Source organism: Poecilia latipinna, unplaced genomic scaffold, assembly GCF_001443285.1.
Source record: "Poecilia latipinna isolate Pla-1442-1.1 unplaced genomic scaffold, P_latipinna-1.0 Scaffold126, whole genome shotgun sequence".
In the NCBI taxonomy this organism is placed as follows: domain Eukaryota; kingdom Metazoa; phylum Chordata; class Actinopteri; order Cyprinodontiformes; family Poeciliidae; genus Poecilia; species Poecilia latipinna.
This window is the reverse complement of record NW_015112742.1, coordinates 28,540-56,497: the sequence shown is the minus strand read 5'-3', so window position 1 is coordinate 56,497 and position 27,958 is coordinate 28,540. Positions and strand designations below refer to the sequence as shown.

The window sequence follows — 27,958 nt, the reverse complement described above, 5'->3', positions numbered from 1 at the left end:
TGAACTCGGGGCGGCCCCGGAGTGAACGGCCCAGACAGTCTCCAGCCGTCTCAAAGAGCAGCTCCCACTTGCTTCCTTTATACCGCGCCCCCCCCCCCCACCCCTCTTATATATATAGTCCCTCCATAGCGGCGCATTCACACCATTGTAGCGGGTCGCGCCGCAGTCCTCTCTGGCTTTTCACGCCCCTCGTCCTCCTAAAGTCCATTTAATCATTGTGAGGAATGATGTAGGAAATCCATTGTCGCTTACACACCACCTCCCCTTCCCCCCCCCACCCCTCCACCCCTTCAGCTCTTTCTGGGTATTAGTAATAACTGTGACAAGACAGCAAACGAAAGGGCTAAAATCTTTAAGCGAGAGTGTTTCAGCTGCTTTTAGTTGGGCATTTTAATTCTGTCAGGTCGCTTAAAAAAACAAAACAAAAAAAAACGGGGGGCCATAATCGGGGCGAGCTGTTTTGTTGAAATGCAGCGGCGTGCTCGTCTTATTTTATTGAGATCGGGCCAAGAGCGCGTTTACAAGCTGAGCCCGGGCTTGTAACCATAAGTCACTGTGCAGAGGATGTCCTCTTGTAATGTTATGGGTTTTGTTAGGAGACAAAACGAGTGTAGTCCCGCCACATTTATGGTTATGATGCAGCTTCTTGATTCTGAGGTCGGCGCCCGCTCCGCCGCGCATCATCAGCTAAACGAAGGCGGGACAAGTTATGGAGCTGTGAAGACGTTGTTTGGTTTTGCTTTTGTTTTTTTTTTTTATCGCGCTTAAATGTTTTATACCATCAGACTCATTTTCACATTAGGCGTATTAGACCTGAGGAAACACAAACTGCGCTCTGTAACCGGCAGTGCCACTCTTCCCGTTAAGTGTTTACAATAACTGGCGGTGAGTTTTTCACATTCCTGCGGAGGAATGTTGGCCCGATCTTCTTTCCAGAACTGTTTTAACTCAGGCGTACCGGAAGAACATCTAAGGACGCAACGCAGCATTTTCTAAAGAGAAGATCTGATGATTCGATCAGCAAAGCGTTCCTCGACAATCACACCGCCACCACCGTGTTTTCCTGTCCATTTGATGGTCTTTTTTTTTTTCTAAGATGTTTTATAACAGATTTAACAAATTACACACTTTCAAAAAAAAAAAAAAGGTTCCACACTTGTCTTATCAGTTGACAGGATATTTTTCCCAGAAGTCTTGGGAATCACTAAAACGTTAATATGAAGGACGTGCTGCTGTTTAACTGCTTTAGATAAGATTTCAGCGACAACTGTTCATGTAGCTGGTTAAGTTTTACTTCTCGTTGTTTTTCTGGATGTTTTTCCACCGACGGGTTTCCACGTCCATCTGGTTTGCAACATCGATTTATTTGACTTCAGGTCAACTATAGTAGAGTATCAGTATTGCTTAATTACCAGAATAAAGTGGCAGTTTTATGAGAACGTTGGCAAAACATTTTAAAAAATTAAAATGAGGAGCGTTGAACACCTTGTGAAATTTTAGTCGATTTACAGATAAGGAAATACTTAATCTTTTAACACATCAGCATCAAATTATGAAACAGTAGAGCAAAGGCTGAGTCCGTTTTAAAGAAAGAACTTTTTTCTCAATAAAACAACATTTTTCCTCAGAATTTTCTGGTATAATTACATATTATACCAGCTAATATTACTATATTATTGTAATTAAGCAAGAAAAAGTCTCATAAGTTATGAGACTTTTTCGAAAAGAAAGCAAGACAAAAATATCCATCATAGTGGGAAATCGAATCTGGTTTGAAAAAAGAATCAGAGATTTTATTATTAAATGCCTAATTTAACAAAGGAGCAATTACTTTTCCACACCTGTCCAGGTTGGTTTGGGTCGCTGTTTCCTCTTATGAGATTACCATTTAAAAATCCAATAACTGCCAAATAATAATAATAATAATAATAATAATACTTGTTTAAGTGTGACAAAAAAGGGCCAAATCTTGTTGATTTCTTCATCTCTCCCTCTGTCTGTCTGTCTCTCCTGACATGCAGCCTAACAGCAGTGGTCAGGGGGTTGGAAAGGTCCCGGGCCACTTCACCCCAGTGTTGGCTCCATCCCCGCACCACGGCCCGGTGCGACCCGTCACTCTTTCCATGCCCGACACCAAGCCCATCACCACATCCACAGAAGGTAGGCAGGCTGGCGCCGCGTCCAGGCATCTCCTGCATGCAGCAGTTTGTGATTTATCATCAATATGCTGAACAGATTTTGCCTTGTGAGTGTTTTTGTTTGAGGATCATCTGCTGCAGCATTCAAATATTTAAGGGTCAGTTGTTCTGAGGAATAAATAAAAATCACATTAATGATGACTAAAAGCTTCAAAGTTTATACTATTTAAGCATATGTAGCTGGCACTAAATTGTCTTTATTTTCTAAAATGCGACACTTTTAGATGGTAAGCACATTATATTTTTAAATATTTTTAATATGTAATTTTTTATATTTTAAATTTTTTGTGCATTTGTATGATATTATTCTAAATATTTTTATTTATATATTTTTATATTTCAATGCTTTATATTCACTACTTCATTTTCGTGTTTTTTGCTCAGAATAAAAGCTTTATTCCCGATTCCTAAAAGCAACAACGGTTCATGTGGCTCCAGCGAAAAGAACCTGTTGTAATACACAATATTGGTATTTTTCCAAGTTTAATGTTTGTTGGAGTTACTGAAGACTCAGAGTGAGCCAATGAATGAGCCTCGTTGTTTTTTTTTTGTTGTTGTTTATTTTTGTGATGGTAGGTTTTTAATTCACATTTCTCACACTAATAGTTACTATTCTCTCTTAGCTCATTGTAACTGTATCATCTCTAAAGACTTTACTTGCTTACAACCTTTCAAAATGTAATTTTTTTTTATAAAGTTGTGTTATTTTCTTGAAAATAACCAAAGTGGTCCGACAGCTGAGCCCTGTGGGACTCCTCCAGCCCTTTTTCTATGCAGTGTCTGTAGGGTGGCAGATTTTTAATGATGTCAAATCCGCTTTTATTCAAAGCTGACCGTCTTTTCTTTCCCCTGTGATCACTCGTCACTCAGGCTACTCGACTCCCGGCACCCCAACGTCTAATCGTTTTGTAGGCCTGAGCCCTAGAGATCCCGCCTTTCTCCACCAGCAACAGGTGAGCCGTTTTTCTCTGTTTCAGCATTAAGCTGCTCCTCTTAGTCTGATTATTTTCACCCCCCCACTTCCGAAAGATATATATATATATATATTTAAATAAAAAGAAAAAAAGAGCAGATCTGAACAAACTGGCAGAACAGCTTCTTTCACAGTTGATGTGTAACGAAGCTAAAAACAAACAAGCTCATTCCCTATCAAGCTATTTTTCCTTTCTTTTTTTATGTCATTTTAGCACAGGTGTTAAGATTTACATTTAAAAACACTTTGACAGTGAGAGAGTGTGGCTGCGATTTAGCAGGACAGTTTAGAGAAAAGGAAATCAAATCTTTGCTCCATTTAGAGAGAGAGACACAAAGGTGGAGGGTCACTGTCTTCCTTGTCTCCTCTGTTTCCTTCACACATCACTTTCGACACTTCCTTATACAACACACTCCTTTATTTACAAGCTGATAATGAAAAAAGTGCCGGCGTGTTACTGTAGGATGTCCTCGGACAGAAGTGGCAGCCCTTTGTGTGTGTTTGTGTGTTAGACGCGTTGCAGTTTTGGGGGCTTTTCGGTCGAGAAAGCGAGGCTGCTCCCCTCCACCGTGTCTTATTGAGAGAGCTGGTCCGAGGCCAAGGCTTTTCCAACCACAACTAATTGAATGCATCTGCACACGGCTACATAACGATCGCCGGGTTTCTCCCCGGCTCCGATCTTTATGCTTCGTAAAAATCACAAACCCGGCCTCTCTTTTCTCACTGTCTGTCTCTCTCCATCTTTTATTTATTCATCATGGGATTTTGAAAAATGTTGATTTAAAATAGAGAAGAAAAAAAAGGGGGGATGTTAGTTTTTTTTTTAGCCTGGTTTGGGACGCTTTGATTCCACTCGGGAGACGAGAGGAGGAAGAGGAGGAGGAGGAGGAGGAGAGGGAGGAATCACTTGGCTGATGTCGTACAGTTTGTCTTCCACATTTTCTGGTAGCCGTGTTTTTTGTGGGCCATGAAGCGAGCTCAGAACACAGCAGCGGTCCGAGTGCAGCTGCTGAATTTCGTCCAGCGATTTGCTCTCAGACTCGATAAAAGCCCATTTTTGCTCCAGATTTTAAAGCACGAATCAGCCAAGATGTATAAATATCCCCCCAAAGAAATCCAGCAGCAGTATTATTGACCATAGTTTGGAAAACACCTAAAAATGAGATGATTACAACTTTTCCTCGGGATTATTAGCTCGTTTTTTTGTTGTTTTTTTTCCTTCCCTGCGACTCATCTTGTGTCTTCTTGTGTCTGTTTCTGGTTTGGTCGTATTTGAAGACCTGGACTTTGGCCCTTCGGGGCAGAAAAAAAAAAAAACTAGACTCGATCAGAGCCAAGTCTCTCAAGACTAAACAGTTTCTCAAAATACTCCGTCATTGTCCTCATCTGGCAACGGTGTGTTTATTGTGTCAAGCCCATGAGGTTTTTGCGCTTGGAGATGATAAACTGAGCGTTTTGTTGCAGCGCTGGGCCTCGTCTCCCCTTCATTTGTGCTCCTATTTAAGGGATTTGCACAGAGACCTTTTTAGATTTCAAAATAAAATAATCGGGATGAAATGATATTTCTTGCAAAAAGCATTCATAACTCCTCAGACTGTTATATTTTGTCACGTTTCAACCACAAACTTTAAAGTTTGTGCCCGTTATGTTTAGCTGCTCAGAGCTTGGGATGTTTTTTTTTGAAGAACCTTACCACACTTTAAACTTCTCCTCTGAGTCGTCTGCTGAGCTCCTTGGTCTTCATGATGCCGTTTGATCACCGATGTTCTCCAAAAAAAAGAAAAAAAGAAACTCTGAGGCCTTCACAGAAGAGCTGGATTTATGCTGAGATTAAATTACAAGACAAATTGGTCGCTCTGGATTTTATTTAGCAGGTTTTCATTTCTACTCTTATTTTGCCATATCCACTTAAATTTTCCACTTGTGGGACTAATAACGAATTATCTTACCCTTTTACGTTTTAAAATTAAATATTAATAATATTCTTCCGATTTCACAATCGTGTTTTACTGAGGAGAGGCTCTGCACGTAAAGATCCTCTGGTATTTGTTCAGACTATTTCTACTCGAGCTGAAATTGCTAAATTATTCCGAAACAAACAGATTGGAGGAGTTTTACAATTAACGTGGGCCTCTATTTTTAAAATTTACGATAATGACAAATTACACACGCGACACATTTGGCTTTAAGACGGAACAAAAACAAAACAACAACATCACACCTGCTGTACGAGTCGCAGGCAGCGAGCGTGTGAAAACCCCTCCATTCATCTCCTGCCTTGGTTAACCCCTCGAGGGAATGCCACCGTGGAGCATTCCACAGGGAGAGATCTGTGATCAGATGTCATTTGGTATTATCTAAGGAAGGATCCTAATCCACAATCTGCCCGCATCTGTTTGCTAACGTTCCCCGGCTCCGTCCCCTCCTCCCCCTTTCTCTCTCTTTTTTTTTTTTTCCTCCTCCTTCTTCTTCTTCTTCTTCGTCTTCTCCCCTGCTGCCCCGCGCCGCCGCTCTGATGTGCTGGTGCCAGCGGACAGATGGCGAGCCCCTCGAGGAGCGGTGGGCACGGAGCGTCTGGCTCAGCCCGCATGTCCTCTCCGAGCTATTGTCAAGCCTCCGGAGTGCGGGAACGACGGTGGGAGTCGGGGGAGGGGGGGGAAGAGAGGGTTCACTTTCCCAACCTTCGATAAACAAAAACACTCTGAATGGAGCAACTTCTCATTGTGTCCTGATTTAGTTCTCCTCAGCAGCTGTTGATTAAAGGGACGATTTTAAGTGTTCGCTGCTGCCGTCTCACGTTTAGCTCAGTGACAGACAGAGGATGTAGAGAAACGTCTCCCTGAATAAAAGAATTAAACCGTCCAGGTGCTAAGAGAGAGAGAGAGAGAGAGAAAGAGAAAAAAAACCAAGAGCACATTTCTTGACCGCTGCAAATGGCTCTGAATATTCAGCGTCTTTCTGATTAAATCTCTCTTAAGAGCCTCTGCAGAGCGTCCGCCGCTGCACAAAGAGTGCTAACGGTGCACTTTTTATCCCGATGCATTACTAAATGAATGTGTTGACCACAGGGCAAGGTTAGGTTGGTGTTTGGCAGGGATAGCTCTCAGCTGGATTGCAGACACGTGCGGCCGCATAATGCATGCAGGGGAGACGACGAGGTCTGTGTGTGTGTGGCTTTTATGTTGCAGTAATTTGTAATCTGTATGTAAGGTTGGCGTGTTTTGAAATGCGAGATGAAGAAAGAGTGGGGAAAGGGAGGGTTAGCAGTACGTGTGTGTGTGTGTGTGGTTTAACTTCATTGCACTGTGACCCCAAATCAATAAAAACAGTTAGCTAATGAAAAAATAAAGTCTGCATGCTGGGGGGCATGCGCACTCCGTCCCGGACCGGGGAGAGCGCTCTGCAGTGAGGCGGTGGTTATCGACGGGCTGCATGAGTCGAACGTGTTGCACGGCTTCAGCAGGTTCCACCTGTAGTGACTGCTCACAGATGAAATGCACCGCTTTGCAAAACCGCTCATGCAGCTGGAGCTTTTCCACATTTGGTCACATTGTGACAACCGCAAAAGATAAAATGTGTTGTTGTTTTTTTTTGGAGGGGGGGAGGGTTTTATGTGATAAACCAACACAAAGTAGTGAATAATTGTGGCATAGAAGGGAACATTGTGGTGAGCATTTTTGTGTTCGGCCCCTTTCACTTTGACACTCTTAAATAAAATCTCATGCAACCAAATTAAGTCCAGCTGTTCTGTGAAAGTCTCGGAGAACTTTAGCGAGCAAACATGGAGACCAAGGAACACAGCAGACGACACATCAGGGGAAACGTTGTGGAGAAGCTTAAAAAAAAGAGTTAAAACAATAAACCAAAGTCTGGACTTCTCATTTTTATCTCAGTCCATCGTCTAAAACGGGGAGGTGTACGGTGCAGCTGCAAAGCTACCAGGACACGAATTTAAATCAAAGGCTGGACATTAACCAGAAAAGCAGCCAAGAGCCCAGTGACAACTCTGGAGGAGCTGCACTGAGCTACAACTCCGAATGGGGAATCTATTATCCTGAGGACTATTACACTGCAAAAACACACAATTTCACCAAGTATTTTTGGTTTCCAGTGCAAATATCCTGGTGCACTTGAAATAAGAAAAAAATATACTAACAAGTAACTTAACACCTGAACGCAACACCTCCATTTTGAAACACAGCGGCAGAAGCATCATGCTGTGTCGATTAAGTCGAGACTTAAAAACGGACGTTCACAAAGGCTTTTTAGAAAAGTCGGGAGATACTTTCAATCTCTCAATGTGCAAAACGCTGAATTTAACCCGAGACAGGTCGAAAACCTGTGACACTTGAACCCGATAGAAACTCACGCCTCGTTCTTTAGACTTTTATTTGTTGAAAACAACACGAAAGCAAAGCATAAGTTCCCTCCTATTTCACCGTTGCTCACTACTTTGTGTTTATGACGTGACAAAATGTGGAATAATTCAGAAAGCATGGATACTTTTGTAAGGTGCTATTTATACACGCCACTCACATTCTCTAACCAACTAACTCCACTAAATGTTCCTTAACTTCCAGGTTAGCTGCTGCCACTAACTCTAACTGCATGCCTCCCCCCACCCCGCTTCATGTCTGCTCTTAATTGACTGTAATCCCCACTACAGAAATTACATTTATATAGAAAGAAAACTGCAGTTCATCAAGTACACATGTTTTAAATTTTGGGCCCGTTCTGAGGTCCTGCCCTTGTCCTGCATGCATGTGTGTATACAGTGTTGAGTTGTAGTGTAATCTGAAGTGGAAGTTGTCTTGGCCCAGTGATCTGACCGCTAGGTTTCAATTGACAGCTGAGGAAGTGTGACTGGAGCGTGACTCAAAACGGCAGGCATTATGGCCCCAGTGCCACTGACGACACTTTGGGGATTGCTTGGCAAAGGTAACCTTTTCGTTCTTTTCATCTGCCGTCTCCCTTCTGTCTCACACATCACATGTATTTACACTTTTACCCTTTTGAAATTTAATGTCTGCTCTTTATTTTTTGACATCCTCCACATAAAGCGGTGTTCTCGCACACGAGTTGCGGCGCCTATTAGTGCCGCAATTACTCCATGCGTTTCTTTGATGGGAAAATTTTTTTGAAAAAAAAGTTATTGCCCTTTTTTAAAGTGTTTCACTCCCTCCTTTTTGTTCTTTTCTCCCCTTTATTCTGACTTAAGCACTTCCCTTGTAATTATTAAGCGCTTTCTCCTTTGCTAAGTCATGTTTAGAAATGCATTGCTCAGGCTTTTACTGGCGATAAACATTTCCAGTTTCCTTTGAGGTCTGGGCTGATCATTTCCACTGCAACACATGCAAACTCACCTGTGTAGACTTTACTTTAGTTATAAAAGCAATTGCAGCAATCATTGACCATAAAAGACAAAAAGTACTCCATGTTCCTTGGTTGGAAACTACCTCAATCGAGCCAAATGGGAGTACCTTTGGTTCAAATCCAGCAGAGATTAGTGGGACTCCCGCTAAAGATGTGTAAAAAAAAAAAAAAAAAAGCTTTAAATATAGTAATCATTTTATTACCGTAGCTTAAACTCTCTCTTTTTTTTTTATTTGACTGCATGTATTAAGCAGGAATAAAATCCTAAATTAAGAAACATCATAACTGAGTTTTTATCTAACTCAGCCATTCAACATAATGCAAATGAAGCCTTTTAAAATTTAGAATCACGATCTTAGCGTCACCAACGTCTGCTTAGCATCTGCTAACTTTTCGTCCTACCATTACAAAGGTAAACAACAGGGGCTACAGAGGCTCCAAGTTTAATGTAAAGCAAAAATGAGGGTGTAGAAAAGCGCTACATTGCCACTCTCGATGCACGGCGGCGGATGAGTGATGCTGTGGGCCCATTTCGCTTCCTAAATCCGTGGAATTAGATCAAAAAATTAAAATAAACTCTTTGAAACGTCAAACGTTTTGACAAGAACGCTGTGGCTGTTTTCCAGTGGTTTAGAGCCTGAGTGTTTCAACCAAAGCAAGACAGGAATCGGTTCATCAAACACAAAATACATTTTTTTTTTATCAGATCTTAACTCTACAGAAAACCTGCAAAGTGAAATGATTCCATCTTGTCTTATTTCCCCCCCCTCTGTATTTTAAGCGTGAAATGACGCATCAGTGTTAAAAGGCTGATTTATTTTAAGTGTTTTCACGCATGTTCATCAGGCGCCACAATAAACGCTGCTGGCACTGCATGTCCATAACCCTTATTTGATTTGTGGTGACCTTATAATTAAGTGCATCAAACAACATATTGCTGGTTGATGCATTTACCGACCGCTAACATGGAGAGATTACTTCATTTAATGAACTGGGGGGGGGGGAGTCCAGTGTTTTAGTATTTGTTTGGTGCAGAACCTCTTCTCTATTTACACAAAGAATGATAATTAAAATTCAGTATTAGTGTTTCTGTAATGAAACGGCAAGAAAAAAATCATGCAGTGTAATAATTTTGCAAGATTTTTTTTCTCCCTCTTCAACAACAACAAAAATAAAAAAGCTCCGTTTGAGGCACGTAACTGCAGCCATTCAGGAATTATCTGGTCTTTGCTTAATCTTGACCCGATGCTCTGTTGTGTTTAACTTAAAGGTACAGATTACCTCCTCCATCTTGTTTCCACATTGTGTTTCTCTCTCCTCTCTTGGGGGGAGAGAAAGAAATCCTGAATCGTTTTCAGCATGGCAGAGCAGGCGAGCTGAGCTAAGCCTTTTCCTGTTTCCCTGCACCTCCTTTTCCCCTGGATGTGCAGAGCTATCTGTGTGTGTGTGTGCGTGCGCGTGTGTGTGTGTGTGTGCGTGCGTGTGTGTGTGTACAGGTCAGTTTGCATTTGTTGAAGTTATAAACACAAATGCACGCAGCACAGACCCCCTTAACAGGCCTCTTAATAGGCGGGTAGAGGTAGCAGAGAGAAATGCCTGCTCTTTTTTTTTCCACTCACACTCCATGTGACTGTACAGTACAGTAATGAGGACAAATAAGTCTCCCGAATTTAACTTATTTTATTTATTTTATCCCTCCCTCTGTTTAGCTGACCAGCCCATGGAGCTGGAATCCATCGGATCTCTTTTATCTGCGTCGCCCCTTTAAGCTGAACCGCGTCTCTCCAGCACCGTAGCGTCCAAATTGAAAAAGCTGCCAGACTCGCATGTTGCCATTGTGCAGGAAATGGGTCAGCAATCCATTAAGATGCCATTAGATAATCTAATTTAGCGAGCTAATCCTTAAACGAAGCACGCTGTACGGCCGGGCTGTGCTTTGCGAGGTTTGGGAACGCCGAGTTAGTTAGGCCGTCTTAAAGGTTACCTGAGGAAACGCAAACATGGAGGCCGGGGTTGCTCGAGTGCAGGAATATCTTGCATATCGCATAATGTCAACCGAGCAAACCCGTCATTTTCTGTGTCCTTTTTTCCCCCTCCTAGTTACTCAGCATTTATTTTAAGCCCATTCAAGCCAAGTCACCTCTTGAACTTTTCAACATGTTATCATGTTGCAGCCACAAACCTCAGTGTATATTCTGTGGCAAACCACCACAAAGACGTGCATGACTATAAACGGTACAAAAACGAAACAAGCAAATCTGAAAAGTGTGGTGTGCATTTGGACGAGCCCACTCCATGCCAGCGAAAATCCTGTGTTGCCTTTCGAACATAATTAGTGAATTGTGTGGGTTTTTTTATTTTTTATTTTTTTATTTAATCATATTTTGAATCCAGCTATTCTTTAAAAGTTTCAGGGATTTGTTGGAGAACATTAGAGACATTTTGGCAAGAATAAAACCCCAAAGGTTACGGGATTACAAGTTCCCAGAAACCATGTAGGGGAAAAACATGCAAAATCCTATAAATGGAATTAAAATCTCACTGCACATCGCCTTGGATCATAGTGAAACATGGTGGTGGCAGTATCATGCTGGAGTTAATACACCTGCAAAAAACACCTGAGACACGGGAAGAGGTTCACCTTCCAGCAGGATGAGCTTAAATGTTCAGCTGTTAGGATGTCCTAGTCAAAGTCCAGCTATTTTCCAAAGGAGAGTTGTATTAAAAATATATAGATAATTAGGAAAGGACGCACTCCAAGAGATTTGCAGCTGTAACAGCAGCTACAAGTGGCTCTGCAAACTTTTACATTAACCCCAAACTTTTGGAGATTTTTTTATGGAGTATTTTGAAACCCGTTCTCCATGGCCTTGCACGCGCCGGATCCTGAAGTTTTGTGGGTTTTAACTTGACGGAATCCGTCAAAGTTTAGGCGGTATGAACACTTCTGCAAAGTGCTGCGCAAGCCTCGGAGCAGGAGCGGCGCAGCTTTTGGTTCGTAGGATGCAGATACGGCCTGACAGCCGTCGATTTTAATGAGATTAAGGACGATTTGCACACAAAGACCCGCAAGTGCCCTTTTGTAGCTGTGTGGTCTCCCCCACCCCCGTTTTAATGTAAGCCATTACATTAAAGAAGTTTCATAAGGAAAGAGAAACGGAGAGAGAGACCGAGCGAGAGAGAGCGAGCTGCAGCCCCCTGGCCCGCTCTGTGCGCTCTTTGTTTGGCAAGGTAGGAAAAATTTAATCCCCCGTTTCCTGTCCGATGATTTTTGGCAGGGCTGGAGGAGAGAGGGAAGGAGGGAGGGAAGAAAGCAGGAGTAGAAGGGCTGGTTGGACAGGAAAAAAGAAAAACTGTTAGAGGATTAGCCTTCAAGTCTTTTTTTTTTAACTCTTTGCGAGCTGGAATGTAACAGAGCTCTTGTGATTTTTGCTTTTGTTGTGAACACATCTCCGCTGCTTTCTCGTTGCCGTCTTTTCTCTTCGTCGTTCAGGCAGCTGGTGTTTTCACGCCCCGAGGTGAATTAAATTTGCACTTTCTTTGTTTTAAGCGCAACAACTGCGGCTAGTGGTTGATGTGAAACTCAGACAGGCTGAAGAGTTGCTTTTCATGAGACTCCCCCTCTCTCTCTCTCCACACTCCTTAAACATTTCACTCTTTTTACTTGAAATCTGCGTCGCAGGTATTCTCATCCGAGGCGAGGGTGACGCGTTGGTGCACACTGAGGGCTGGTGAGGAAGAAAAGGAGAGTAAAGAGGACGAGGAGGAGAGCAGGGGGGGCTAATTATCTGACATCTACGCAGCGCAGCGCCCCTCGGGAACAACATGCCGCTTGTTCCCGCTCGCGTTTTCAGTTAGCACCGTTGCTCCCCAGGAACAATCACCGTGTTGTTTTGCCATTAGCGTGAGATGAATAGGGATGGGGCAGCTTTGTGCACAGACCCCCACTCTCCTCTTTTTTTTAACCCCCTCTTCTTCTTTGCAGAGGAGCGGGCACTGCGTCACGACCCTCTCACATGATCCGGGATCACCTCCGCTTAGTTCAGACCAGTCGTGTCACATGTCTTAGTATGAGATTCTCACGGTATTAGCCAAAATACTGCGTTTATATATATAAAAAACACAATATGCATATTTACAGGCAGCTCATGAGACGAGAAAGCAGTAACATGGTTGGAGAGAGAAGGTTTCAGTGTAGTCTTAAAACCAAGGCGGTTCTGACGCCGAAAAGTCTTTTTTTTTCTTTTTTTTTACATTCTGATAATTTGAGTGAATATTTTTCAGAAATTGATACATATATTTTATATTGGAGGTGGTTAAATATTTCCAGATTCATAAAGAAGCTTAAAAAAATCGTTTGAAATAGCACGCTAAGTAGCAAAATCTAAATTTAGCATCGTTAGCGGCTACTGGTTAGCCTTCCATAAGAGTTCCTACAAATTCAAATATGGCACCTTGTGTCTGTGGCCATTTTTTAATGTTCTGACAATTTGGGTGAATGTTAGAAACGAATCCATATATTTTGTAGCGGAGGTGATTCATAGAAAACTGGATATAATTGTTTAAATAGCAGCTAAGTAGCAAAATCGAATTTTAGCATCGTTAGCGGCTAATTGTTAGCCTGCTACGGTGTAGTCAGAGTAAATTCAGACACTTCACCTTGTGAAACCTGCAGGCAACAACCATTCCCACCTTTATTAATTACATGTATTCAATATACAATAACAAATACTAAATTTAGCAGTATTTTTCAAGCGCTTATTCCACAAAATACACATTTTTCCATTGCGCTCTTTATAAACTAACACAAGTGTAACTAACATTAGCTGGTTAGTTATTCAGATAAAGCCTGCAGTTGGTTGCTTACCAGACATGCCTGCTTGTTGATTATCAGATTTGTGGCTCTCCTTTAGTTTCCATTTCTTCTTTATTTTATTTTTTTAGCAGTTTACTTAAGCTAATGCTCCTTCAGTTAACATCAATCATTGTGATGACTCTTTACATTATTATTTTAGAGTTGGTAGGGATGCAGCTGCTGGCTGCGACATTTTAGCTATTATGGGTTCGCATTTTTCACGCCGGTGTGACTTTCAGCCTGTTGGATGTCGTCTCCTGATGCCCACGACTATAAGTGAAAGAAAGCAGACGAGTGAGCAAAATATGGAGCAAAAGTTTTATTATTAATGTGGTTTCTGCCTGATTTTCCAATAACATGCAGCCCTGCTAGCAAAGTTTTTTTTTTTTTTTTTTTGAAAAGAAGAACCGAGTGACAAGCATAGCATTCTTCTTTCAGCCAGCTGACCGGCACTGCCCTGCGTTACTCAGTGCTCCACTGAGCTGGAGAAAACTTGAGTCACTTCAATTTCCAGTGGAAAATCATTAAAAGGATTTGTTATTTCTTGTCTTTGGTTCCTGATGTCCACAATAACTTCATAAATCTGCAAAAAAGGAAAAAGCTCCCAGCATGTCGCTAACTGTCACTTCTCTGTCCTTTTTGTGTGTTTTCTTTCCTTTTCCAGTCCTGGTACCTGGGCGAGCTTAGTTCCATTCCAAGTGTCGAACGGGACTCCGATTCTGCCAACAAATGTCCACCAGAACTACAGCATAAACATCATTGGTGAACCGCTGGTCCCCGCCGAGTCCGGGAACTGAGCTCGTCGAGGCTCGGCGCACCTCTGCCCTCCCCCCAGCCGGGGTGGACGGGCGGGGCAGAGCCGGCACTACAGGTGTCTGCAGCCATGGATGAAACCAGCAAAGCAGCAGGTGCTGCATAAACCCCCTCCTCATCAACCTCCTTACCTTCGACCTCCTGACCCCCCCCCCCCCCCTCACCTCTTCCATCTCCCCTCCTCCTGATGATGATGATGATGATGGACAGTGGCCCTGAAGTAAAGATGATGAGTGGACGGCTCAGAGGAAGGAAGAAAAGCTTCAGGTCTGATGTCTCCTCGCACACATCCACCCACCCACCAGTCAGTTGTTGCGTTTGCAGAACTTTTTTCAATCCATCTGAATACTGTGATGTATAGATGCCTTAATGTTTAATTGCATGACACTCTAGACTCTTGGCAGTAATTCCTACTTATTGTTCAACGTCAGAGGAAGGTGAAAACCATTTTGAACGCCCCGCAACACACACACACACACACACACACACACACACACACACACGCGCATGCAGTCAACCGAGGGGGGGTCTGCAGATACATCCCTGCCTGGTGGATGGCTCAGAGACTCTGAACGAACGAACGAACGATTCACTGTCTACACCGTAGGAACAAAAAAAAAAACAAAAAAAAAAATTGTGAATTCAGAGTGTTTCTTTTTTTTCTTCTTCTTTTTCTTCTGTTTGATTTCAGTTTACTGTGATACGACTCTTTGTTTTTAAGGAAAAAAAAATGTGTTGACTTTGTTTCTTTACTGCTACTTATTTCAAGAACTAATGTAAACACTTACGGGGAGAGTTGAGAACTCTCGATGCAGTTTTAAAAAAAACACTAAATGCTAACAGCTTGACATTGGACCCCTCCTAAAAAAAAAACTAAAAAAAAAGAAGACGAAAAACGACTCGCAAGTCCTTTTCAAAAGGAATGTAATAATAAAAGAGGAAGAAAAAATTTGCGACAGAGGCAAGTGCAATTGAATTTTTTTTGAAGGGAAGCTATCAGTCTGACTGCCCTAAGACTCTAAAGGAAGGGGGATAGTTATTAAATGTTTAAGAATATGATTTCAGTCACATATCCATCTCTTCGCATGAGTAAAAAAGTGTGAAAGGCAGTTTGAAGTCGAGCATAAAGCTACCTGTGCAACAGAGAAAAAAAAAAACAGCACTTAATCTGATCTGAGCACTTCCCATCACGATGGGCAATTTCTTTTTTCTTAAACAATCTAAAATAAGTCGAGAAATTACACACACACAAAGTGTGTGTGAAAGAGACATTTTGTTTCAATTAAAAAGCATTTGGCCGTCAGCTTATAAAGCTTATGTGTGCAGTTATTATCCATGCAAATGTACTGTAATCTTCATGGGTAAAGCTACAGCTTGTGCAAGGCGAACTCTAAAGTGGGAAAGGGTGAAAACTGAAATTATGAATCCAGGTGGTGGCATATCCCCGAAATCAAGATCTCTGCATGGCAATCCCGCAGCTGTTGCCCCTCCAGTCCAGACAACACACACACACACACACGCATTTATATATAAATATATACACACACACACGAGAAAAAAACAAATCTCTCCGATACTACTCCTAATTTTGCACGACGACATATAGTCCACATTACGTGCCTTGCCTTTGAATATAGAGACATCACTACAGTTGTTTTTGCTGCATTTATCATTATAGAGAGAGAGAAAAAAAATTAACATTTTTATGATAAGAATTGTTTTGTACTTTGAATGAAATTGTTGATTTTTAACTTCATGTACTACTCTATCTCACAGTTACATTGCATATCAAGGCTGTGTATAGTTGCTGTTTTAAAGTTTGTAATCTACCAGCATTTGGTTTTATTTTTTTGTTTTGTTTTTCAGTATTTTGGTGGTTTTTTTCTGATAACTTTTCATCGTTTTGTTTTCTCTCTTATCTTCAACGCTCATTTTCTTCATCTTCCCGTTACTATTGTGGAGGGTGGAATTCAGAAATATGAAAATTATGCAATACCAAGTTTTGCCTATGTAGGTAGTGCTTATAGATGTGTCAATTATTAGAGGCTAGTTTGGAGATAGAAAATATGGTAATGCATTTATTTTGTTGATGTTGTCCGTCGCTGTTGTTGTTGATGATGTTGTTGTTGTTGTGGGTGTTTCCTTTTTTTTTTTTTTTTTTTTATTGACCAAAGTGGGGACTGCTTTCTATGCAGTGTAAGGCAAGGTCTGATTTTTCTTTTTCTTGTTTCCTCCAGCATCTACCGAATGACAGTCAGACATGTTTCAGTGTAATATATTTTTTTGGAAAAGGGTGAAGTTTTTTTTTTAGAAGTATGTATTAAAAAACATTAGAATGCACCCTATGTAGGTCTTACTACGGCTGCAAAGTCACTAATTGGTCTGCTGTGACTAGGCATGGGTCAGTCACCCGTATCAAGCTACTTCAGGTTTTTAAAGATTTTCACTCACCGCTTTTGAAAGTTTAAAACATCTTTAGCAAGAAATAAAATCAGTTTTTGTCCATCTGCGAGAAGCCACACTGTCGCTATCCCTTCACAGCTGGTTAGCTAGAAAATAAACGCTGAAATACCTTTACTGCACCTACAAAAAAACACAAAATCGGGCTGTTCGAAAATATTTCCAGTTGTCCAAAAACTCATGAAATGGTAACTAAACGACTACCACTTGTCACTGATATTAAACTGACTTCAATATTTAAAATATTTTTGCCTACGTCGGCGCATAAAAATAATGCTTAATTAGTAGCTGGCTGAATTAAGGATGCTACATTTACGGAGAAAGAAAAATTCAGCTGTTAAACAATTTTTAACATGAGACAGTAAAACATAAAATTCCCCAGTTATCTTTAAAGTAAGTCAATTATGAAACTACAACTGAAAAGCTATATGCTGATTTACCAGCTAATGTTAGCTAGCTGGACTCCTAGCTTAATTTACTAGCTAATATTAGCTAGCTGTACTCCTAGCCTAATTTACTAGCTAATGTTAGCCAGGTGTACTCCTTACCTTAGGTGTAACATTTGCTGCAATACAGTTGAGTACTTGTAAACTAATAAGTTTAACACAGGATTCGTCTCAATTTTTGCTTAAGTCCACATATCAAAATCAAAATAATAAATACATTTAATTGACCGGTTTATAGCTGCAATAATCTATATGTTAAATTGTTTTGGCGGCAGCAAGAATAATGGTTTCTTTTGTTTTCTATAAAAGCAGTTTGTTTTAAATGTCCCTGTAAATGCCGTGTTTTCCCTCAAACCCACACCGGCCCATGCCTAACCATGACTCTTTCTTTCAACTTTCCACCTGGGGTGCTAGCGTGTAAACCTTTCGAACGGAGCTCATATATTTTACAGGAGAGACGGCTTGACTTGAGCGCGACAATCATTGTAGGAGATCATTTTTTTTCCTCGTAGGATCTCGGTCGGTCTCAGATCCCGGAGGGCTTCAGCCAAGCCCTGTTGTTCTCTTTTTTTCCTCGGGAGACGTCAGCCGAATGCAATTCCCGAATAGATGCCTTAACGAACACATCAGCTAAGTGGCCTGTGACCTGCGCAACAATCACACACCAACTAATGCTAGTGAGACCTGTCCAAATCAGTTCCAGACAGGCTCAGGCAAGCCTTTAGAGAGTATTTTATACCTAGTAGATTTGTATAAATGTATATAAACACACATACTCCCCTTGCAGAACCAGTAAAAGTGTGTTAAAGTAATTATTGGACTAGAGAAGAATGTTGTTTTAATGGCCGACTAGAAGCTTAAATAGAATCCACTAGATAAGGAAATATATATAGCACTTAAATAGAGCACATAGGCAATCATCTTCTCCCCCGTGCAGTGTTCAGAAGTCTCAATCTAAACCTCTCAGGCATATTACAGGGCATTATGTATATCAATCATACCGTCGTTAATGTAGAAATCAGAGTTTTCTCTCAGAGAAAAAGCCGCTCTTTTGCACTCTTTCCCTACAATCGTGAAAGAAATATTTCCTTTTCTGAGGGGCGAAATTTTCCCGCGCGCTCTCTGGTGTGAGCAGTATCAAAATGATCCTCAAGTCAAGCTCAAGCTCTTCGTCTTCACCCGGATTTATTATGCAGATGAAAAAAATTTATATATTAATTAAAAAAAAAAAAGCCACCCCGTTCTATGTGCACTGTTCTGTCTTTTCTGTTTTGTTTTATTTTAAAAAAAAAAAAGAAAAAGTGCTTTGCAGCCTTCGGCCATCAGAGACCCACTGAAGTGCATTGTCCCCAAGTGTGTCTGTTCCTCTGCGGAGTGTGTGTGTGAGTGTGTGTGAGGGTCGCTGTGCTGTCAGTGTTTGGTAAAATTGGGAGACTGTAAATAAAGGTAAATATCCTGATCGTGTTGCTGGGGGTTAAACTCTGCCTCTGCGGCTGAAGCGTGCATGCAAGGCGAGAGCGCCTGTGTTGTGTGTGAGCTGGACGTTGTGCGATCGAGTGCCTCTGACACTACGCGAAATGAGAAGATGAGGGTCTTTTTGTTCAAGTAAATAAAACTTTTTTTTTGTTTTTCTTTTTAAAATCCTGCCGTAGGACAGGAGTTTGTACACTGTAAACTTTTCTGGGGAGCTCTTCTCTTGAAGATTGTATTTGTAAATCTTCATTTCTGGGGGGATTGAGTGAGAGGGGAGGAGGGGAGAACAAGTCAATTCCATTTTAGGAAAAGAAATTAATTAGCATTTAGTTTATTTTTTTATTTTAGATGCTGGATTTGAGTTAGAACTCTCCAGGTTACCCCGAATAGTGTTGTCATCACATTTGTATTCCTGTGTGTAAAAGAAAAAAGAAAAAGAAAATGTGGCGGGTTGGAGAGATGGGAGATCAGTAAGAATAAAGAACAACAACAATGAAGGTTTTTTTTTATTATTACTATATTAATGTTATTATTTCTCATTATTCCTAGTGCTTTTAGATATTACTATTTTTTGGGGGGGGAAAACTCCATGAATATTTGAATTGTACTTTGATTAGAGTGGCCATAGTAAGTGTGATGTGACGTTTCTCAAAATTTGTAATTTCTTTTTCTTCATTTCTTTCTGTTTTATTTGATGATTTTGTTTGCTTTTTCTCTCTCAAAATGGGTGTAAATTCTTGTTGAACAAGCGAGTGGTGTGAATGTGTTTGTTGTAGCAGCTGGGAGGTGATGTCACTTAAACCAGTAAAAAGCAAACAACAAAAAAAAAAAAAGAAAACGTATAAAACAAAAAAGAAAAAAAAAATTAAAGGCCACAGATTGCATCTGACATGAAACGAATGACGAGCAGGGTAAAATCTCCAGTGACAAACGTCCTAAAATGAATGAAATATTTAGTTTCCTGATGGAAATGTGTCAATCGGTGCTAGCTGCTGGTCATTTTGCCTCTTCGCTAGTTTGTACTTTTGCAGTTTTGGTTGTGCCATACCAGGTTTTCCTGTACGAAGTCGTGCGCTCTGTCTGTCACGGGACACTTTGTTTAGTTTCGTTCTGGCTGACAGACAGTTTTACACCCACAGTAAATACATCAAAATGCTCTCATCTGCCTCATGATTTAACCTATTTAAAATAAAAACACATTATTGAGATTTTGTGGCACTAGTGGCTTTTTATTAATCAGTAGCCCAATTTAATATTTTCAAATTGAAAAATGTTTAATTGTTCCTTGTTTGCGCGTCGATAATCAAGTGCACTAATCCGTTTTCAAGAATATTCATCTCCACAACGGACCAATGGGCAAAACTTAAAAAATGGTTTTGTTTACAAGTATTAAATGGTATAAAAGAAGCAACAAAATGACGGTTCATGTTTGAACTTGGTGTACAAAGAGAACAACATGACCCAACATGGCGAATCGTTCCACCTTTTGTACATATCGCCATTTAATCCCATGTAAGCAAACCGTTTTGTTCTTCAAACATTGCAAATTCATGTAATTTTGTTTATTTTCATCACAAAAATATATCGTTGAAAAATAAGTGCATCCAATTGATGCCGAGTCGAAACGAAGCGTCCCGTGGCCGTTAAACCAAAACTGCTGAAGCATGAAACGACAAGGGAGCGAAACAGCCAGCACTCTTATCTAATTTTACTGACCAGTTTGTTGTTGATCGTGGTCAATAATTAATTGTCTTCTCAAGAATGTCCTAAAAGATCAGTATCTACACATCAGTCATTTTGCACTTTTCACATGCTTGATGTACTATATAGAAATCCCCTTCTTTGTATAAATTTAAGGTGCTTCACTTTAGGGTACTTTACTTTTCCAGCTGAGGTATATATATATATAATTTTTTTTGTTTATTTTTCGGTTTGAATGTCGAAAACGTCCTGAAACTTTATTAAAAAAAAATAATAATGTAAACAGTGTTCGACCTGTCTGCAGCATCATGTCAGATCATTATTTTAATTTTTGTCTAAAGTATTACTACTCTAATCACGACAGAGGAACAGGGCAACCATATGCAAGGAGGACCTGTGGCACTCATGCAATATGTGTGATTTTATTTTCGTTTTGTTGCGAGCGTTCTGGAAGGGACTGAGAGGCGTGCAGGCGTGAAGGGAAACTTCATTTTCATCCCACCCGAGCAATACACATCCTCCATACTTTTTGGCTAGCTGCTAGTCAGTCAACGTCAGGTTATAAAGCAAACATTAAAAACCAGCATTTCTACAGGATGTAACTCTCAGCAAACGGAGATGAGAAGCTAGCAGTGCCTGTCCAAGCTGTCCAAGTGTCTGTTGTATTTAACGGTAGAATGTGATAAACACGCCTTGCGTCGCTCAGAGGAGAATGTGGCGAACTCATCTGGGAAATGTGCTTTTCATCACACGCTTATGGATTTTTGTTTTTGTTTTGTGATGTTTTCATATTATAAATATGCCAACACACGTGTCCACATCAGACTTGTTTAAAATCTAAAATAATTTTCCTTTTTTTTTGGCGTGGTGGGGGAGTCAGAGCAAAGAGGGTCAGCGCTACATTATGTGCAGCGAAAGGATGAAGTAATGTATTTTCTTTTCTCTGTAGAGCTGATTTGTTGTTTTTGGATTTGTTTGTTTGTTTTTTTTTAATGGGAGGTGGGTAGTGGGGGGTTTTGTGGCACTTTCTCTTCCCTCTGCACACACATTTCACTCTGAGGAACTACGGCGGATTTGTACGTAACGAACAACAACAACACCAACAACAAAAACAGTATGTAAGCAGTCTCCAGTAGTGATCGTAGTTACACTGCAAGTGTGTTCAAGGTCTATGTATGTATCTGAATGTATGTTTTAGAGGAATTTTGGAAACCTGTTTTTTTTTTGTTTTGTTTTTATTTTATCTTTTTAATTTACAGTCTAGGAGCCACAGGTGTCCATTGTGAACTGTATAGCGAAGGCCTTGATATCCCTTCTTTTTATTGATTTTTAGTAATGCGAAGCATTTAGGCAATGCCTTCAAGCTGGTTACATTTGATGCAGGGGCTAAAATTGCCACAAGATTAAAAATCAGTGTAAATAGAGGCTCAACTTTTTGTGATTGTTACTGTTATATCCAGCCTATACTGCTAGCAGCTGTTTTTACTGCAGTCAATTACTGGAAGTGGATATATTTCCTATGCAAAACTGTTTAAACAATAAAATGAGCTATGCTACAAAAACGACTTCACAACTGTGACTCTTTCTTGTGTTTGATTGATGAAATAACATTTTATTTCTGCTTTTTTTTTTTTGTTCTTACTGTATGGATTGTGAAGGAATGTAACTAAAGGTGTTCCTCAGGGATCAGTGTGGGGCCCACTTAAGTTATTTAAACTTTTGAGTAATAACAGTGAAACAAAGTAGTGAAAAGTATAAAATATAGAAAACGAAATCAGACTATGAAATACGTTTTCTCTGTCCAACTGTCTAAACCCATTAATTTATTCATTCATCTGTCTCAGTGCAGTTGTTTTCTAATTCACCCATCCATTTCTCCATCTACTTAATCGTCCATTCATTTGTCTTTCCTTATATCTTTTTTTATGTGGACATTACTACAACACTTATTTGTATTCTACCTGACATTGTTTCGCCTTTTTAGTCATTTACTTCTTCAGTTCACATTTGAATTTTAATGGAAACAAAATCATACCCATGAGACGGATGCGAAAGAAACAAAAATACAAAAACAACCTCATTATTTTTATGCACATTTCCAGCACTAGTAGTAACAAATGTATATTTTCAAAAACATTTTCCAGGTTTCCTCAACAACATCAACAAAAAAAGCCTGTTTCTGTTTACGTGGGGTCAGTAGGCTTCTCCAAAATATTAGTTTCTGTATTGATCGGGTATTAACGACAAAGTCCCTGGAGCGAAACATTGGCTTTCTCAACAACATGGCAGCTGGAAACCCGTCTTGCTAAAGAGAGAAGACTCAATCATTACAGTTAGCAGTAGGATTAGGGTTCTTTTTACAGTATAGCAAAGACAAGTCTTCCGAAACTTGAGGTCAATCTGATTGATTTATGTTTATTCCCAGAAACGTGGAATGTTTTGCAAGGCGAAAAAAGGTTTCACAAGAACCTTAAAGCGGATTTGTGGTAGGAAGGAAATAAGGACAGTATGAGATCAAGAGGGGGGGGGGAGGTATCTTAGTCCAGTAATTGGATTTCCCTCGATTCTCCAAAGTATCTGTCACAGTAAGGCCTGAACGCAAACATCAGTTTATGTCCAGCAGCGATCCTGTAACTCCCCACACCCATTTTCCATTGTGGCTTTACTCTCGCTAATCTGCCGTAACACCCCAAATCCCCCGGAGAAAGGGGGACACGGTGTTTGGACCCCAGATTTAGTCCGTCAAAACACCGGAGTGCCACACCAGGTAACATCCATATGGGGTCAGTGGGTCAAGTTTGAGAAGCTCTGATTGAGTAAGTCCTTCTAATGGGATTGAGGTCATTAGAAGGGGCAAACGTCAGGTTAAAGCGCCAATTAAATCTCATTATGGAGCTGTGTGACGGGCTTTTCTGGACAGTTGACGACAACAACAGGAACCGTCGGCGGTGCCCTGCAGGCCAGGTGGCTCGTCTGCTGCATGGGTGCCCTCCTAACGGTGATTAAGGCGCTGCATGCAGCATGCCAACACCAGAAAGGCCCACCTGGCCTCGGGCGCAAATCAGACTTTATTTGGCTTCCATTAAAAGGGACCAACAATGTGGCATGCGGATATAAAATTACTCAATCTATAATGGTAATCATTATGCCATTTATCAAAATTGGCCAGTTGAATCAACATCTGGCTTCAATAGGAAGCTCTTGTCGGTGAGGGTCTTGGCAGCGTCTTGTACCCTACATATTTTCCATTCTCTTTTATCAAGGCCTGCTGTCAGTGATTTGACGAAGCTAAATAGATGATGATTTGGTCTTATTATGTTTCACAGAGCTCCGGCGAAAGGAGATTTGTTGATTGCCTTTGTGTGTTTGTCCATTTCTTCCTCCTCTTCCGCGTACCGACTCCGGGGGAAAATAACGGAGAATAACGGCGCCTCACGGCTCCGCTGCGTACCGAAGAGGGGAGGGAGGCAAAAAGCACAGCGAGTTCTCTCACACCGACCTGCGAGCGCAGAGGCTGGACCGCACCGTTGGACCCGAGCCAACGCCAGCACAAAGAGCTCTGTCACGTCTTGAGGTTGAAACGGAGAAACATAAAATTTGTCTTGCGTGCTGCTAGAATTAAGTCGAGGGATTAATCCATTTCCTCTTTTGGCACAAAATTGTGACTTTAGCACACTTTATCTCGCAGGAGGCAAACACAGTGGACTTTGTTCAGATTTATTTCGTTAGTGTTTACTTATGTAGATCTTAAATTTCTGGTATGATTACATAGCACTGCAACAAACACATTTATGCTGGGATTATGGGAGAAATGTACTAATACTTGTTGGCATTGAAGAATAAGTTCATTTACTTTACCAGGAAGCGGCCGAGGCAGAGTTTCTGTTTAGTGATCTCGACCATATGTTTTTAATAAAGGTTAAAAAAAATTACATGAAGGGTATTTTTGTGATTACAAAACAAGACAAATCATTAAAGATCTTGAGAGTCGTTTTGGCCGTACGTTCACCACTGTCCCATGTTTTTTCCACGTCCGTACAATGGCTCTCGGTAAAGTTAATCACATTATTTAACGGGTTTCAGGTTGGTTTCAATCGACAGAATCATGATTTGAAAACTTTTATTTTATTCCCTGATCATTTTCAGACTAAGAAATTTTCCCCAGCGTTTGGTCACTGCCTTCACTTTTATCCTACAAATATGATCGAGTGATTTTTTTTTTTTTGTACTCTTGTCTTGCCTGATACTTTTCTAACCTGTCTGCAAACCCCTGGCTTCAGCTACAGATTAAGAGATTAGTGAATGTCAGGAAAATCCTGCTGACACAGACAAACTTCTTACAGGTTTAGTGTAAGCTAAAGAAAAGTAAATGCTGAAGCTGAAAACAAGAAAATGCTTCGATACGGCTTTCGTTTAGGGATTTGCCTCATTATACAACACACTTATTGCCTCTTTTTACTTTTTAAATATTTTTTCCAATAGCAAATTTATTGTTTATAGTGAGATTGATAGTTTTGAAATGATTTATTATGGTCTCGTCTTTTTATTTTTCAAAAACTGGAGAGACAATACTAGATGTCAAACAGCAGTTACCTTTATCTACATGCTGGGTGGTTAATTAACTTAACTTGAGTAAAACCTTTGAATTTCTCTTGTTTCTTTAGCTTTATAGTGGAATCCATGAACGTTTGACACATCCTGTACTGAATATTTATAGTTCAATAGCTAAATATGCATTAATACACATAGTGAAAACCATTTTAGTGGTACTACAGTATTTATTTTTTTTTATTTACTCTCTTGGATGTACAGCCAATATAAAACCAATGCTGCTCCTGGATTGGCTGCTTTGTAAACATTAACCAATAGCGTGTCAAGTAGCGATGCACGCAGTCATGTCAGCTTCTCAAACATTTTCCTTTCCATTTGTCCTACAAAAAAATCAGCTAATACACAAATTTTACTCAAATACTTCAGAGTCACAGAAAAAAATCCACAAAAACTGAACTGCGAATAAATCCGGTTTTTCTGTGTTTAAATGTGATTGATATAAATACCTATATTGGATTTTACCATAACTTTGTGTCAAATTAATTACCTAAACACGATAACGACAGATTTTTCCCCTCTGGGATTTCTGATGAGCACCAAAACTTTTAACTCAAGAGCTTTAACAAAGACACAACCAAAATCTTATCCTGCATGTGTTTGCAAAAAAAAAAGAGAGAGCTTGGGGAATGAATGAGGGATGTCCAAAATTAAAAAGAAAACAGCTCTGATCCTAAACGCCACTCTTAGCTCCAGTATTCCCACACAAATTAGCATAAATTTCATAGTCTAAGTCATGGGCCATGTTATTAGCCTATCTTTAGGTGGAAGTACAGGCCGATCACGCTGGGGCTCGTTGTTATCTCATTGAAAGCGCCCTGGTGTTACACCCCGCCGATTGACAGTGGGTCTTAAGATCGTGGGATTTGTTCACATATTAATTCATGTCTGTTTAGATGCGCAGAAAAGAAACAGGTGTTCGGTGTTTATGTGCGTCAGAGTGGGAAAGGAGTTGTGTGTCGTCGTGTTTTTGTCGTGATGTTTGTTTGAAGGCGCACGCGGGGATGCTTGTGAGCGAGTGTGTGTGTGTGTGCGCGCGCGTCGGCGTGTTTGTTTGTGTGTGTATGAATTGACAGAAGGGTGGGGGTGCTTTATTGAAAAGTACTCCTCTCCTCCCCTGTTCAACATGCTGGATTAGCACCAGCAGTTTCCCATGGAGCTGTCCCTCCCAGCCCCCCACCCATTTGCATAAGGCGCAGACAGGCGGAGATGTGACAAACAAACCTGGCACACACAGCGCCGGCTGCCTTCTTTACATGAACTCTTTCACTCACTCCCACCGTGACAAGAAAGACGAACAGGACAAGCGACCAGAGAAGCCCACCTGTGCAACTTCTGCAGAGTAAAACGAAAAACAAGAAAAGTTTTAGCGCCCAGGCTGTGCAAGTCTGGGGCCGCAGCCAGATTCACTGTCCTAACAAAGTATCTGCTTCCTGCACGGATTCTTTTGTTTTCATAAATGTTAAAGATAATGAAATTAATTTTAACATCGGTTTGTAAACAGACGCCCAACCATTCTCCTTCAGGATTATCCTGGTTGGTCTACCGCCATGTTTGACTGGAGGTATGATGTTAGCTTTTTTTTTTTAAATGCTGTTGTCCTGTCAGTTCACAGACTATTTCCCCAAAGGTCTTAGAGATCATTAAGACATTGAGATTTAGTTATTTTTTGTTTCTTTTTGGTCACTCTAATCCAGAGGTGTCGAACTCAGTTTGATTTTGGGCCAAATCAGGATCATGGACGCTCTTAAAGGGCCGGTTCTGCTAGAACGTGTTGCTGAAACCTGTAAACTAACTGTTAAAATATCCATACGTTCTCAAAGTTAACTAATATTGAACGTCTTTTCAGTCCCTCCAAGATTTCACAATTGTTTTGGGGATTTTTTGCAATTAGTGCAGGGATTTGTTGATTTTGTGTGAATTGTCACAATAAAGCGGAGGGACCGATTGGTGTAATTCGGCAGTAAACGGATAAAAACTGCTTTGATGTAATTGATAAAATAATATTTAATAACACTGTTATGTGACAGCTCTATTTATGTGTCACTTTAGAGTCTAGAGGGCCACATGAAGAGCCACGGCGGGCCAGATTGGCCCCCGGGCCTCGAGTTTGACACGTGCTCTAATGGATGCCAATCCTCTTCCTCATTCTGACCTCAGCTCAAGCAAATGAGCTTTCCAAGCTGTTCTTGTGTCTTTTGTGACTTCCTAGGTGAGTGGCTGATGTGCTCTTTTATTCATTTTCGTAGTTCTGTTCACCTTGTCTCCATCTTAGGATAATGGCTCCCACTGAAGACCCCAAGGCCTTAGAAAGTGCTTCTCAGACTGACAGACGTCAATACCGTTGTTTGGTGCGAGATGTGTTGCTTGTTGAGGTATTTTAGCCTGATTCATGTTGAAACACAGGTTCTGTTTGAATCATTTCATGTAGTGAAAGAATTGAACATGTTGCTTTTGTTTTTTTTTTGTTTTTTTGCAACACCTGTTCTATGTCCACATACACATTATACATCTCTGTAAAGCTAAAATCTTGAGATTTCAATAATGTGTGCCCGTAAAGGACACAGTCATATTTGTAGACACGGTAAGTGCTTTCGTCAAACAACTCAGAAATACTAAAAAAATGTCCAACTCACCATCCGAAGCCTCTCATTGACAGAACAGATCCATCTCAAACCAAAAAAAGTTCAATTAATCCACTTCAAGAAAAAAAAAAAGTTAGTCCTCAGCAGGTTTTATCCCCATAATCCAATGTAATCATGCAAACTTTCATTTTCTTTCATTTTTAAGTGTTTTGTGTGAAATTTAAGAGCTTCTGACAATGTGACATTTTGTTTTTGTTTGACTCAGGACCAGATTAGTTTCCTTTACAAATGAAATGATCATTTAAGAACTGCTTTCTTTATTTGTATTTGTCAGGGAAAAGACTTTAATTTGACGATCTGAAACACTGAGGCGTGACAAAAAGAAAAAGAAAAAGTCTAAACCAGTAACTGACGCTGTATAAATAGCCTATAGCCATCGCAGCAATCATAGTGATTCACAAGTAGAGGAATGC

General features: G+C 40.6%; 1 protein-coding gene and 1 long non-coding RNA gene across 5 annotated transcripts in view; one reads left to right on the top strand and one right to left on the bottom strand.

Annotated features, from left to right (window-relative positions):
- Window positions 1-14,330, top strand: part of LOC106945059 (nuclear factor 1 B-type) — a 98,793-nt gene extending 84,463 nt beyond the window's left edge. For 3 of the 4 annotated variants that reach the window (XM_015028482.1, XM_015028481.1, XM_015028480.1), the window contains exons 9-12: window positions 2,022-2,160; window positions 3,069-3,151; window positions 8,021-8,109; window positions 14,064-14,330. In XM_015028482.1, the coding sequence (XP_014883968.1) occupies window positions 2,022-2,160; window positions 3,069-3,151; window positions 8,021-8,109; window positions 14,064-14,196 (444 nt within the window). In that variant the 3' untranslated portion in view covers window positions 14,197-14,330. The remainder of the gene's footprint in view (window positions 1-2,021; window positions 2,161-3,068; window positions 3,152-8,020; window positions 8,110-14,063) is intronic. The other variant, XM_015028483.1, reaches the window with a different exon arrangement.
- Window positions 4,548-27,564, bottom strand: LOC106945061 (uncharacterized). Its single transcript, XR_001424475.1, has 3 exons — window positions 27,537-27,564; window positions 4,865-4,938; window positions 4,548-4,667 (listed from the first exon to the last, which is right to left on the bottom strand). It is a non-coding gene; the product is annotated as an uncharacterized LOC106945061 (long non-coding RNA).
- Between the last annotated feature and the right edge of the window lie 394 nt (window positions 27,565-27,958).